This window comes from Dendrobates tinctorius, unplaced genomic scaffold, assembly GCF_039654945.1.
Source record: "Dendrobates tinctorius isolate UK_male_01 unplaced genomic scaffold, ASM3965494v1 ptg000134l, whole genome shotgun sequence".
In the NCBI taxonomy this organism is placed as follows: Eukaryota; Metazoa; Chordata; class Amphibia; order Anura; family Dendrobatidae; genus Dendrobates; species Dendrobates tinctorius.
Window position 1 is genome coordinate 23,941,159 of NW_027361802.1, and position 13,534 is coordinate 23,954,692.

At 47.6% G+C, this 13,534-nt stretch overlaps 1 protein-coding gene across 1 annotated transcript in view; it reads left to right on the forward strand.

Moving 5' to 3' along the window:
• The window catches only part of VPS13A (vacuolar protein sorting 13 homolog A), a 386,554-nt gene that overhangs the window by 66,190 nt on the left and 306,830 nt on the right, over nucleotides 1-13,534 (forward strand). The window contains exon 14 of the mRNA XM_073543803.1: nucleotides 13,356-13,418. Coding sequence (XP_073399904.1) covers nucleotides 13,356-13,418 — 63 coding nt within the window. The remainder of the gene's footprint in view (nucleotides 1-13,355; nucleotides 13,419-13,534) is intronic.

A 13,534-nucleotide genomic window follows, 5' to 3' on the forward strand; every position in this document is an offset into this window, starting at 1 on the left:
AATGCATTGTTCTGCTTACTTTCCACATGTGGCTGTGCCCACCATGCGAAAAGTAAGCAAAACATTTACGGATGGTACCCACGGTCCCGAGGAGAGGAGATTCTCCTCCAGGCTCTGGGTATCATATCCCTGTAAAAAATAGAATTTAAAAAAATCGTCATTCTCGCCTTCCGATGTCCCGCGCAGCGTCACCAGGCTTCAGCGATGCTGCCGGCAGGTCCTGTTCCCAGTGATGCATTGCGGCAATGACCTTTGATAACGTCGCGGTCTCACAAGACCGCGACGTCATCAAAGGTCATTGCCGCAATGCATCACTGGGAACGGGACCTGCCGGCAGCATCGCGATGATCAGGGATGCTGCGTGGGACATCTGAAGGTGAGAAAAATACGATTTTTTTTATTTTTTTATTATTTTTAACATTAGATCTTTTTACTACTGATGCTGCAAAGGCGGCCTCAATAGTAAAAAGTTGGTTACACTCGTCAATCAGAAGAACTACATTTCTAATTAGAGGTATTTGCTAATATTATTACACCTACTACATATTGGGATAGGATCTTGGAGATGAGAATACCCCATTTAAAAAAACTATTGAAAAATTGCTATTTTTTGTTAATTTTGCCTCACAAAAAAGCAATAAAAAGTGATCAAAATGTCATATGTTGCAAAAACTACAGCTTAATCTTACAAGAAACAAAATGACCACACACCCTGCTGTAACTAAAACCGTAAAAAAGCAAAATGTTAAATAACATAGGGTTTTTAGTAAACACTGTTTTTGATCAAAAAATCACAAAAGCCATCCCACCATCGGCAAGGTGACTCTGTTTGGGATGGTCCCACACTGTCTAATATTAAAAACATTACCTTATGTCAGAGTTTACCATAATGTGTATAAGAGAAGACAAAGGACCTGGTCCCAAACTGTGAACACCAGCCATGGGAAGCTATTTAAATGTAATATCCAGCTCAAGGAAGGAAGGCCCATGCCCTTGCCTGCACAAAATGCAAAAATAAAATGAAAAAACACATAAAAATTGAGCTTGGGTTTTAAGTTGGTATTCATGCAGCATACAGGTGTGTGAAAAAGTGTTTGCCCCCTTACTGATTTCCTATTCTTTTAAATGTTTTTCACACTTAAAGGGAACATGTCAGCAGGATTGAGCTCATTAAAGTACAGATAGTATCATGTTGGTGCTGTTACACTGATTAAAATGACCTGTCATTTCAACAACAATAATGAAGATGAGTCCAGAGAGCGCCCAATAATGACCCGCCCGCAGGCTGCCACAAAGCACGAAAATCTCATTAACTGAAAACAAAGTTTCTCGTTCGCCTTATTGGGGGACACAGAGACCATGGGTGTATGCTGCTGCCACTAGGAGGCTGACACTATGCACAAAAAAAGGTTAGCCCCTCCTCCGCCGTATACACCCCACCGACCGGCAGGAAGTAACTCAGTTTAGCTTAGTGTCAGTAGGAGGTGGACACGGGTCTTTGATTAGACCCATATCTACCTCGATGTGCGTCGTTTCTTTTCAGGTTTTTCCGGAGGGATACAGTGTGAATAGTCACATCTGTAGTCCCACAAAGAGACTATGAGTACGGCGTGTACTGCCACCCCGTATCCTCATAGGTCTACAGCAGGACCAAGACCCCTAACATGGATGTGGCGTTCCAGATGGTCCTCGCTCCCCGTCTCCCACCTACTCGCCTACCAGAGCCGGTCGGTCGGTTGAGGCGCAGGATACTCTCCTTGAAACAGTACGCTGGATGAAACGGATCAGGAGGGTAAGTATGAGACCTGAGTCCCATTCTCCCCTGCGGGTTCCACGCCAGGCCACTCCATGGATTCTTCGGCAGCGGTCGCTGTGACAGTGCTGCGATGCCTCCGCGTCGCCTCCAGGCGGCCGCTGCAGCTATTTAGGCCCTGGCTGGTTATCGGACAGCTCTTCCCCCCCCTCTGCCGGGTCCTAGCTGTCCTCAGTAGCAGCCACCGCGGCGGTTCTGCGACGCCTCCGCGCCGCCCTGTGCTGACAGGCGGCCGCCTCTTCTAATCCAGGCCCCGGCTTCATCTGGGGCCTTGTCCGGCGTCGCGGCCACGCCCCCCTTCTCCATTCTCGGGCGGGCTTCCCTCCCGCCCGCTCTAAGCCCGCCCACGGCCTTCTCCCCTCAGGTTGAGCGTCCCGGAGGCGGCACTGTCCCTCCCACCATACCAACTTAGCGGGCGGCACCATTTTTATCATCGGCGCCTAGCCCCGCCTACCTCCCTCCTCTGCATCTGCAGGAAAGCGCGTGCTTCCTGCTCGGCTCCTCTCTGGCTGCCGCCATTTTCGCAGCCTGTCAGCCGGACGCTGTTCCCTCAGCCGTGCCCCTGCAAGCCGGACGAACCGTGCATCTCCATTTATTGGAAGCTGCGATAGGACACCGGACCGTGAGTAGCTCTGCATACTGCAGACTGACACCCTCCTCTGCCTCCTGGCCCCCAACCTTCCGGCAAGGCTTCAGTGACTGTCCGTCAGTATGTCTAATTCTAAGTCTGACCGCGCTCGTCCCCCTGCCTCCTCTGGCACCTTAGTCAAGTACTTTGCGTGCTCTTCTTGCAATCGCAAACTTCCCTCAGGTCAGTCCACTCCCCTCTGCCTGGACTGTAGCAATCCAATCCAGCCCGACGCCGCTCAGGAGCCATCCATAGCCCCAGTGGTGAGTGAGCCCCCCATGCCGGGCTGGGCCTCCTCTCTATCACAGTCAGTGGCAGACCTCACCAAGGTGTCTCAGTCCCTAGTAGCCGTTCTGGACAAGTTGCCCTTGGGAGCTTCGGCGGGACCCAGCACGTCTCAGGACGTCCCATCTGTGCCAGCCAGCGGCAGTCGCAAGAGGCCCAGGCAGGACCTCCAGGCGGAGTCCTCCCCTCGTCCTACCTCACCCCATAGTCCCCAGCAGTCTCCCTCTCGGGCCTCCTCTCCCGAGTCAGGCGAAGCGCTTTCGGAATCGGAAGGGGTCTTAGAGCTGGATTCGGACCAGGATGCGAACATGAAGGTTACGGTGCAAAACCTCATTGCCGCGATTCACCATACCTTCAACATCGCTGACGCCCCTGCGAAATCCTCAGATCAGGAGGTTTCGTTCAGACGGGCGGAAACACCATCCAGGGTGTTTCCCTTCCATTCTGAGTTTGGAAAGATTTTTACAAAGGAGAGAGAAGATCCGACCAGACGCTTTCAAAGAGGAAAGCGTCTCGGCGTGCTGTACCCGTTTGCTAAAGAGCTCACGGACAACTGGGCCGCTTCTCCCTCGGTGGACCCTCCCGTGTCCAGACTTTCTAATAATACCGTCCTTCCGCTGTCAGGTGTGGCGTCTCTAAAAGATTCTAATGATAGGATCATAGAATCTCTAGCAAAATCTGCCTTCGAAGCGGCATCAGCAGCGGTATGTCCAGTCTTTGCTTCTTCTTGGGCAGCAAAGGCCATATCCACTTGGGCAGACGACCTTCGGCAGGGCATTCTGGATAAGGCACGACCAGAGCATTTGGCCGATCTCGCCAATCAGATTTCCCATGCGGGGGATTATCTGCTTTCTGCCTCCTTGGATGCCGCATCTTGCGCAGTTCAGGCGTCAAGTAACATCGTGGCAATCCGACGTACAATTTGGCTCAAGGCCTGGCAGGCGGACTTGTCCTCAAAAAAGTCTCTGACCAATCTGCCTTTTCAGGGAGTGCGTCTCTTCGGATCACAATTGGATCAGATTATTAAGGACGCTACCGGAGGTACGAGTTCTCTTCTCCCCTCCAAACCTCGCAGACCTCCTCCAAGGCGTCAGTTTCGTCCCTTTCGGACTTTCCGCCGTTTCAATACGGCGGAAAACCCTTCCAACCAGCAAAGGCCACAGGCACGTCAGGAAAGAAAGAAGGTTTCCTTCAGGCCCACTCCGTCCTGGCGGTCCCACTCTTCCCAGGGAAGACCGTCCAGATCTAGATCTGGACGGTCTACATCCGCATGACTACCATCGGTCTCCCGTGGGTCCCTTCCAATTGGGAGGTCGACTTCTTTTCTTCAGCGACGTCTGGCTCGCCTCAGTAGAGGACGCTTGGGTCAGAGAGGTTGTATCAACAGGATACAAAATAGAGTTCATTTCTCTTCCACGGGATCGCTTCTTCCAATCCCGTCCGCCGAGGGATCCGGCCTTGGTCCCGGGGTTCGGTTCGGCCATCGCCTCTCTTCTCAGTTCCGGGGTGATTGTGCCCGTTCCCGAATCGGAACGCTTCACAGGGTTTTATTCAAACCTGTTTGTGGTGCCGAAAAAGGACGGGGCAGTTCGGCCCATTTTGGATCTCAAGTTACTCAACAAGAGAGTTCGCCTTCTCCACTTCCGGATGGAGTCTGTACGCTCGGTAATTGCTTCCATGGAGGAGCAGGAATTCATGGGTTCCATAGACATCCAAGATGCCTATCTACATGTGCCCATATTTCCCGGACATCAGAAGTTCCTGCGGTTTGCGATTCACCACGAACATTACCAGTTCGTCGCGCTTCCTTTCGGGCTCGCCACCGCTCCCAGAGTCTTCACGAAGATTATGGCGGCGTTGATGGCCTTGTTGAGGATCAGAGGTCTCGTTCTTTTTCCGTACCTCGACGATATCCTGATCAAGGCTCCCTCCTTTCAACAGGCCCGCCTAAGTGTGGCGATCGTTCTAGACACCCTGTCCAGTTTTGGGTGGATCGTCAACCGGATAAAGTCCTGTCTGGTCCCTACTCAATGCCTTGTGTTTCTGGGCCTTCTGTTCGACACTCGTCGGTCAAGGGTATTTCTCCCACAAGACAAGATCCTTTCCCTGCAGCAGGGCGTGCGATCATTACAGATCACACGATTTCCATCCCTCAGGACAGCCATGAGGGTCCTGGGGAAGATGGCGGCGGCAATAGAGGCAGTTCCCTTTGCCCAATTTCACGCCAGGCCACTCCAGCAGGCCATTTTGTCCAGGTGGAACAGGTCGGCTCTGTCTCTGGATCGTCCGGTTCGCCTTTCATGCCGGATCAAGCGGTCTCTCAACTGGTGGTTGACATCTCCCCTCATTCTCTTGGGGCGGTCTTTTCTTCCCGTTCACTGGCAGATTGTCACTACGGACGCCAGCCTCATCGGCTGGGGTGCAGTGTTCCGCAATCACACTGTTCAGGGTCGATGGTCGACTCAGGAATCAGCTCTGCAGATCAATGTCCTAGAGATACGAGCGATCCATCTAGCTCTCGTCCACTGGGAAAGGCGCCTCAAGGGCCTGCCTGTCAGGATTCAGACAGAAAATGCCACAGCGGTGGCGTATATCAACCGCCAAGGGGGGACACGGAGTGTCTCAGCTCTGGCAGAAGTGTCCAGAATTCTTCAATGGGCAGAGACCTTTGTTCCAACGATTTCCGCGGTTCACATTCCCGGCGTGGACAACTGGGCCGCCGATTTCCTCAGCCGCGAGGGTCTTGCGGCAGGGGAATGGTCCCTACATCCGGAGGTGTTTCATCTGCTCTGCCGTCGGTGGGGAACTCCGGATGTAGACCTCATGGCATCTCGCCTCAACAGGAAAGTCCCACAATTCGTGTCCAGGTCTCGGGACCCTCTGGCAGTGGGCGCCGACGCTCTGGCCGTCCCTTGGTCACAGTTCGAGCTCCCCTACCTGTTCCCTCCTCTGCCTCTTCTTCCCAAGTTGTTGAAGAAAATCAAAGCAGAGGGGATTCCAGTCATCCTCATCGCCCCGAATTGGCCCAGAAGGTCTTGGTTCGCGGACATTGTCAACCTTCTCGCGGACGCCCCCTGGAAGCTTCCTTGACAGGGCAGATCTGCTGTCTCAAGGCCCGATTTGCCACCCCAATTCTCGGTCGCTCAATTTAACGGCGTGGCTGTTGAGACCGAGGTTTTGAGACGGGCAGGATTCTCTGATCGGGTGATTCATACCATGATCCGCGCCAGAAAGCCGCCTTCTTCGAAGATCTATTACCGTACTTGGAAAGCCTATTTCTCCTGGTGTGAGACCAATGACATCGCGCCCTTGGTTTTTTCGCTCCCTTCTATTCTGGCGTTTCTGCAGGCAGGGCTGGATGCGGGGCTTGCTCTCAGTTCCTTGAAGGGTCAAGTTTCGGCACTGTCTATTTTATTTCAGAAAACGCTGGCCTCCCGGCCCCAGGTCAAAACCTTCCTCCAGGGTGTGGCTCACACGGTTCCTCCGTACCGAGCGCCCGTGGATCCTTGGGATCTTAATTTGGTTCTTCAGGTTCTGCAGGGTCCTCCTTTTGAACCTCTCAGGGACGTTTCCCTTTCCCTCCTTTCTTGGAAAGTGGCCTTTCTGGTGGCCATTACCTCCATCCGGCGCGTGTCGGAATTAGCAGCACTTTCTTGCCGCTCTCCTTTTTTGGTCCTTCATCAGGACAAGGTAGTTCTGCGGCCTCCGCCCTCTTTTCTTCCGAAGGTGGTATCTTCGTTTCACCTCAATGAGGACATTGTTCTGCCATCCTTCTGCCCGAGCCCAGCTCACCCTCGGGAGCGGTCCTTGAACAAGCTGGACCTAGTCAGGGCATTGAGAGTCTATCTAGCCCGGACGACTTCCTTGCGGAAGTCAGACTCTCTGTTCATCATTCCTGACGGGGCGAGGAAAGGTCACCCAGCCTCAAAGGCCACTATTGCGCGCTGGATCAGATCGGCAATTTTGGAGGCATACCGGGTCAAGCATCGAGTGGCCCCTCCAGGGGTCAGAGCGCACTCTACCCGGGCGGTGGGTGCCTCCTGGGCGGTGCGCCACAGAGCTTCCGCGCTGCAGCTTTGCAAGGCTGCAACGTGGTCATCGGTTCACACCTTTGTGAAATTCTACAGGGTCCACACCTACGCTTCGGCGGACGCCAGCCTAGGTAGAAGGATTCTGCAGGCTGCGGTGGCGAGTCCACTGGCCTGATGGAAGTTTGTTTCCCACCCCAGGGACTGCTTTGGGACGTCCCATGGTCTCTGTGTCCCCCAATAAGGCGAACGAGAAAACAGGATTTTTTGGGTTGCTTACCGTAAAATCTGTTTCTCGGAGCCTTCATTGGGGGACACAGCACCCTCCCATGTTCTACAACTCCTGTTCTTATGTTTGTCGGTTTGTTACAGTTGAGTTGTTTGTTCTGTTCTCAATCTATTCTGTTACTTCTCCTACTGCTTTCTCACTAACTGAGGAACTTCCTGCCGGTCGGTGGGGTGTATACGGCGGAGGAGGGGCTAACCTTTTTTTGTGCATAGTGTCAGCCTCCTAGTGGCAGCAGCATACACCCATGGTCTCTGTGTCCCCCAATGAAGGCTCCGAGAAACAGATTTTACGGTAAGCAACCCAAAAAATCCTGTTTTAATAAACAAACACAAGATGTATTTCTTCAACTCAGGCATCATTTTAATCAGTAAACCAGCGCCAACCAGACAGTGTCTGTAGTTTACTTAGCACAATCCTGATGACCGGTTCGCTTTAAATGTTTCAGATCACTGGACAAATTTAAATATTAATAAGTAGAAGATGTAATGGACTATAAAAGTCCCTAGCAATAGGAATTTAGAATACACCGCACACTCTATTAGATTTCTATGCAAAATAATTCAGTTTTTATTCACGAGACATACAGTCTCGTGAAGGGAGCATAACAGATATACAGAAAGCGACCGGCAATAATATTGACGTTTCGACTCTCCCGAGTCTTACTCATAAAGTCGCTAGAAAATAAAGCAATATAAATATAAGTAACACCATGAATATGCATTGACATATTGCACTAGAAAAAGTAAAAAACAAAAAAATTTTTTTTACATCCATATGATTAACAGTAGCCGTAGAACATAGAAAGCACCAACTGATCGCCACAAAGGTTTAGCGAGGCAAAGAGATCATATAGCCAGGTGCAAGGAGTCAGAAGGGTACCTATAGCCATTATGGTGCATAGGATGGAGAGAATGTAATAGAGGGCTAGTTAGTCAGAATTGGATATAAGGTTTCTTGGAGAAAAATGGGATTACTTTAGTTATAGAAGTAATAAGTAGACTGAAGCACCCCCAAGGGTATGTGGGATTTGCTGTAGGGGATTATAAAATAATAATATTTATATAATAGGTAAAAGGGGGAAAGTCCCAAAAATTGGGTATACACTAACACAAAGGTACCTGCTTTCATAGAGATAGTGGTTAATGATAGAATATGGTAATGTCCAACCAGGTTGGGAATCTAAAAGTAATAATACAGAGGTGTATATGTTAATACCATTGCAAGAGGATTGTCTCCTTGTATGTTTGCGTGATGCAGAGGTAATACTTCCGGGCCTGATGACGCATCTCCGGTCTGGCGGTTGCCGTCGGCTTTTAAGCTCAGCGCTTTCCATCACATAGCATACCTCCAACAGCAAGGCGTGGGAGCGCCGCTGAGACACACAGATCTACAGGTAATCCCATTATACACCAACGAGTTTATTTCTTATTACCTCTGTGTGCACTGTTCCTATATATAGAAACGGCAACATGCATCACGCAAACATACAAGGAGACAATCCTCCTGCAACGGTATTAACATATAGACCTCTGCATTATTACTTTTAGGTTCCCAACCTGGTTGGACCGTATTCTATAATTAACAACTATCTCTATGAAAGCAGGTACCTTTGTGTTGGTGTATACCCTATTTTTGGGACTTTCCCCCTTTTTTCTGTTATATAAACATCAATATTTTATCATCCCCTACAGCAAATCACATATACCCTTGGGGGTGCTTCAGTCTACTTATTACTTCTATAACTAAGGCTACTTTCACACTAGCGTTTTCTGGAGCTGCGGAGGGATGCGCACGGCCGCCGCGATGCTCCACCCACGGCTGCACCTCCTCCGGTCAGCTCCGCCTATGGGCGCATGACGCTGCATGCGACCTGCGTACCCAATCTTTAGCATTGGGTACGCAGGCCGTGCGCAGGTATGCGTTTGCCGGTGCATGCGTCCTTTTGATGGTACGCCGTCCTGCGCCAAATGCACCGTGTTGCATTTCGGTGCGCACAGTGCACCGTCAAAAGGACGCATGCACCGGCAAACGCATACCTGCATACCCAATGCTAAAGGTAGGTACGCAGGTCGCATGCAGCGTCATGCGCCCATAGGCGGAGCTGACCGGAGGAGGTGCGGCCGTGGGCAGAGCTTCACGGCGGCCGTGCACATCCCTGCGCAGCTCCAGGAAACGCTAGTGTGAAAGTAGCCTAAGGTAATCCCATTTTTCTCCAAGAAATCTTATATCCATTTCTGACTATCTAGCCCTCTAATTCGTTCTCTCTATCCTGTGTACCATAATGTATAGGTAGTCTTCTGACTTCTTGCACATGGCTATATGGTCTCTTTGCCTCTCTAAACCTTTGTGGTGATCAGTTGGTGCTTTCTATGTTCTATGGCTATTGTTACTAACATTATAACCAATATATGGATGTAAAAAAAATTTTTTTGTTTTTTACTTTGTTCTTCTAGTGCAATATGTCAATGCATATTTATGTTGTCACTTATATTTATTTTTTTTTATTTTCTAGCGACTTTGAGTAAGACTCGGGAGAGTCGAAACATCAGTATTATTGCCGGTCGCTTTCTGTATATCTGTTTTGATCCCTTATTTATTTCCCGTGGATAAAAATTGAAATCGTTTCCATAGAAATCTAAAACAGTGTGCGGTGTATTCTAAGTTCCTAAATTTAAATATTAGACAAAAATAGCACAAGTAAAAAAAAAACCTCATTTTTTAAATTGAAGGTCTTTATTATTAAGGGGAAAAAATCCAAACCTACAGGGCCCTGTGTGAAAGAGTGACCCCTTCTCTAAACCTAATAACTGGTTGGACCACACTAAGGGTGTGTGCGCACGCTGCGGATTCTGCTGTGGTTCCGCAGCGGATTTGGCCGCTGCAGATCCGCAGCAGTTTTTGCTGCGGTGTACAGTACCATAATATCCTGTGGATATTAAAAACCGCAGTGCAGACGGTGCAGATTTTTCCGCGCGGTTTTCCTGCGGTTTCTAAACCGCAGAAAGAATTGACATGTCAATTCTTTCTGCGGTTTGCCATCTCCTCCATTGTGAAGATGAAAAACCGCAGGCTAATCCGCAGGTAAAACCGCAGGTCTTTTGACCTGTAGATTTACCTGTGGATTTTACAAAATCCACGTGGCCAAATCCACACCCCAATCCACAGCGTGTGCACATACCCTTAGGAGCAACAACTGTAATCAAGCGTTTGTAATAAGTGGCAATGAGTCTTTTACAACTCTCTGGAGGAATTTTGGTCCACTCACCTTTGCAGAATTGTAATTCAGCCACATTGGAGAGTTTCTGAGCATGGACTACCTTATTAAGGTCATTCCACAGCATCTTAATCAGATTAAGGTTAGGACTTTGACTAGGCTGCTCAAAAATTTTAATTTTGTTTTTCTTAAGCCATTCAGAGGTGAACTTGCTGATGTGTTTTGGATCATTGTCCTTCTGCATAACCCAAGTGAGCCTCAACTTGAGGTCATGAACAAATGACTAGATATTCTCCTTTAGGATTTTTTGGTAGACAGGAGAATTCATGGTTCCATTTACCATAGCAAGTCTTCTAGGTCCTGAAGTAGAAAACAGCCCAAGACCATCACACTACCACCACCATATTTTACTGTTGGTATGATGTTCCTTTTCTGAAATGCTGTGGTACTCAACGCCAGAGGTAATAGCCTTTTTCTCTTTAAGTCAATGAGAACTACAAAAACAACAGAGAACAAAATCTTGGTTATTGAAAACTCTCATTGCCTTTAACACCTTTACTCCCAAGGGTGGTTTGCATTTTAATGACAGGCCAATTTTTACAATTCTGACCTCTGTCCCTTTATGAGGTAATAGCTCTGGAACGCTTGCATGGATCCCGGTGATTCTGAGATTGTTTTTCTCGTGACATATTGTACTGTACTTCATGTTAGTGGTAAAATTTATTTGATATAACTTGCGTTTATTTGTGAAAAAAACGGAAATTTGATGAAAATTTTGAAAATTTCGCCATTTTCCAACTTTGAATTTTCATGCCCTTTAATTACAGGGCACACAAAATACTTAATAAGTAACATTTCCCACATATCTACTTTACATCCGTACAATTATGGAACCAAATTTTTTTTTTGTAAGGACGTTATAAGGGTTAAAAGTTGATCAGCGATTTCTGATTTTTACAACAAAATTTTTTTTTTTCAGGGACTACATTACATTTGAAGTCACTTTGAAGGGTCTTTATGATAGAAAATCCCCAAAAGTGACACCATTCTAAAAACTGCACCCCTCAAGGTGCTCAAAACCACATTCAAGAAGTTTATTAACCCTTCAGGTGCTTCACAGGATTTTTTTTTTTTTTAAATGAACATTAACTTTTTTTTTTCACAAAAAAATTATTTCAGATCCAATTTTTTTTATTTTACCAAGGGTAACAGGAGAAATTGGACCCCAAAAGTTGTTGTGCAATTTGTCCTGAGTAAGCTGATATGTTGGGGTTAACCACTGAGCGCACGGCAGAGCTCGTAAGGGAAGGAGCACCTTTTGACTTTTTCAACTCAAAATTGGCTGGAATTATAGGGAATCGGTCACCTATTTTTCGCCTTTCAGCTGCCGGCACCGCCATCAGGGGCTTATCTACAGCATTCTGTAATGCTGTAGATAAGCCCCCGATGTAACCTGAAAGATAAGAAAAATGAGTTAGATTATACTCACACGGGGCAGTCCGGGTCCGGTTTTGGTCCGATGGGTGTCACGGTCCGGTCTGGCGCCTCTCATCTTATAACGGTGACGTCTTCTTCTTTCCTTCCTGTCGTGGCTCCTGCACAGGCGCACTGCTCTGCCCTGTTGAGGGCAGAGCAGAATACTGCAGTGCTCAGGCGCTGGACCTCTCCCGGCGCCTGCGCACTGCAGGACTCTGCTCTGCCCTCTCACTTTGGAAAAAGCCGGCAGAGCAGAGGAGAATGATGACAGCCGTGTTCAGCATCTGGCGCCGGGGAACATCGCTTACTGTAACGCTTCTTCCCTGGCACCTGTCCTTGTGGTACTGATGCAGCACACACGCATGCCACACGTGTGCCGCAAGTATTACACACGGACCCTGACATCTCCGGTATCGGAAATATCAGGACATGTGAAAGGGGCCTTATAGTGGGTTTTTATGTTTGGCAGCTGTCACACACTAAACGACACTTTTTCTATTGCAAAAAAATAGATTTTGCATCACCATATTTTGAGAGCTATAATTTTTCCATATTTTGACCCACAGAGTCATATGAGGTCTTGTTTTTTGCGGGACGAGTTGATGTTTTTATTGATACCATTTTCAGGCACATGACATTTTTTGATCACTTTCTATTCCGATCTTTGGGAGGCAGAATGAACAAAAACCAGCAATTCATGAATTTCTTTTTGGGGGCGGCATTTATACGATTTCGTGTGTGGTAAAATTCATAATGCAGTCTGTGACCGCTCCTAGTGCCGGGTGTCAGCTGCAAGAATTAGCTGATACCCGGCGGCTATCGGCTGCACACCCCCTGTGTACCCGGCCGATCGCGATGACTTACTATTCCGACCATGGTCAAATTGGCTTGGGTCACATGGACCGAATAGTACGTCTAATGTCAGAAAGGGGTTTAATGGATAGAACATTACATATCATGGGCAAATGCTTCGCTGATAGTCCTTTTCATATTGGCTGCAACAGGCTGATTTACTAGGCACCTACAACTCTAAAGGCATAGTTCAAAAATTGTTTTTTGTGGGACGAGTTGGCGTTTTTATTGGTACCATTGTTGGGCACACATCATTTTTTCATCACTTTCTATTACGATTTTTGGGAGGCATAATGAACAAAGACCAGCAAGGCAGAGATCCAAGACGAAAACCACTGCTGAGCGATAAGAACATAAAGGCTCTTTTCAGTTTTGCCAAAAAAAATTTTGAATGATCCGCAAGACTTTTAGAATACTCTGACGAGATAAAAGTTGAACTTTTTGGAAGGTGTATGTATACACATGTGTATGTATAAACAAAAGGACATGGGAGTCTAAAGAAGCTCCAGTGACTAGTGTGAAAATGTATATTTTTAATACAGATTGTGCTATGCAAAAAAAAAAAGTGCAAAAATGTTTTTAAAAAAATTATTTTGACACAAAAATCTGATTTAATTGGTAATTTCCTGCTGGTAGCTTCCCTTTAAGGTAGGAGAACAGAGCTGAAGAAAAGTGAGCAAAGCTTTAGTATTTCGTAAAATTTTTGTTTGGCTATGGGATATTTGTCTTAGAATACTAAAGTCTTTGATTTGTGAAATCTTATGTTTCAGGAGCATGAAGTAACTCTGGATATCTTTTGCATTACACTAGCAAGACAACAGGCGGAAATGGAGGTAAGACTACTATGTATTTTTTATTTTTCTTTTATTTAATGTTATTGTTGTATGGAGGCAATCAATTCTTTTGAAAAAGGAGGATGAATATAAAAGCATGGGTTAGCCCTATCTTT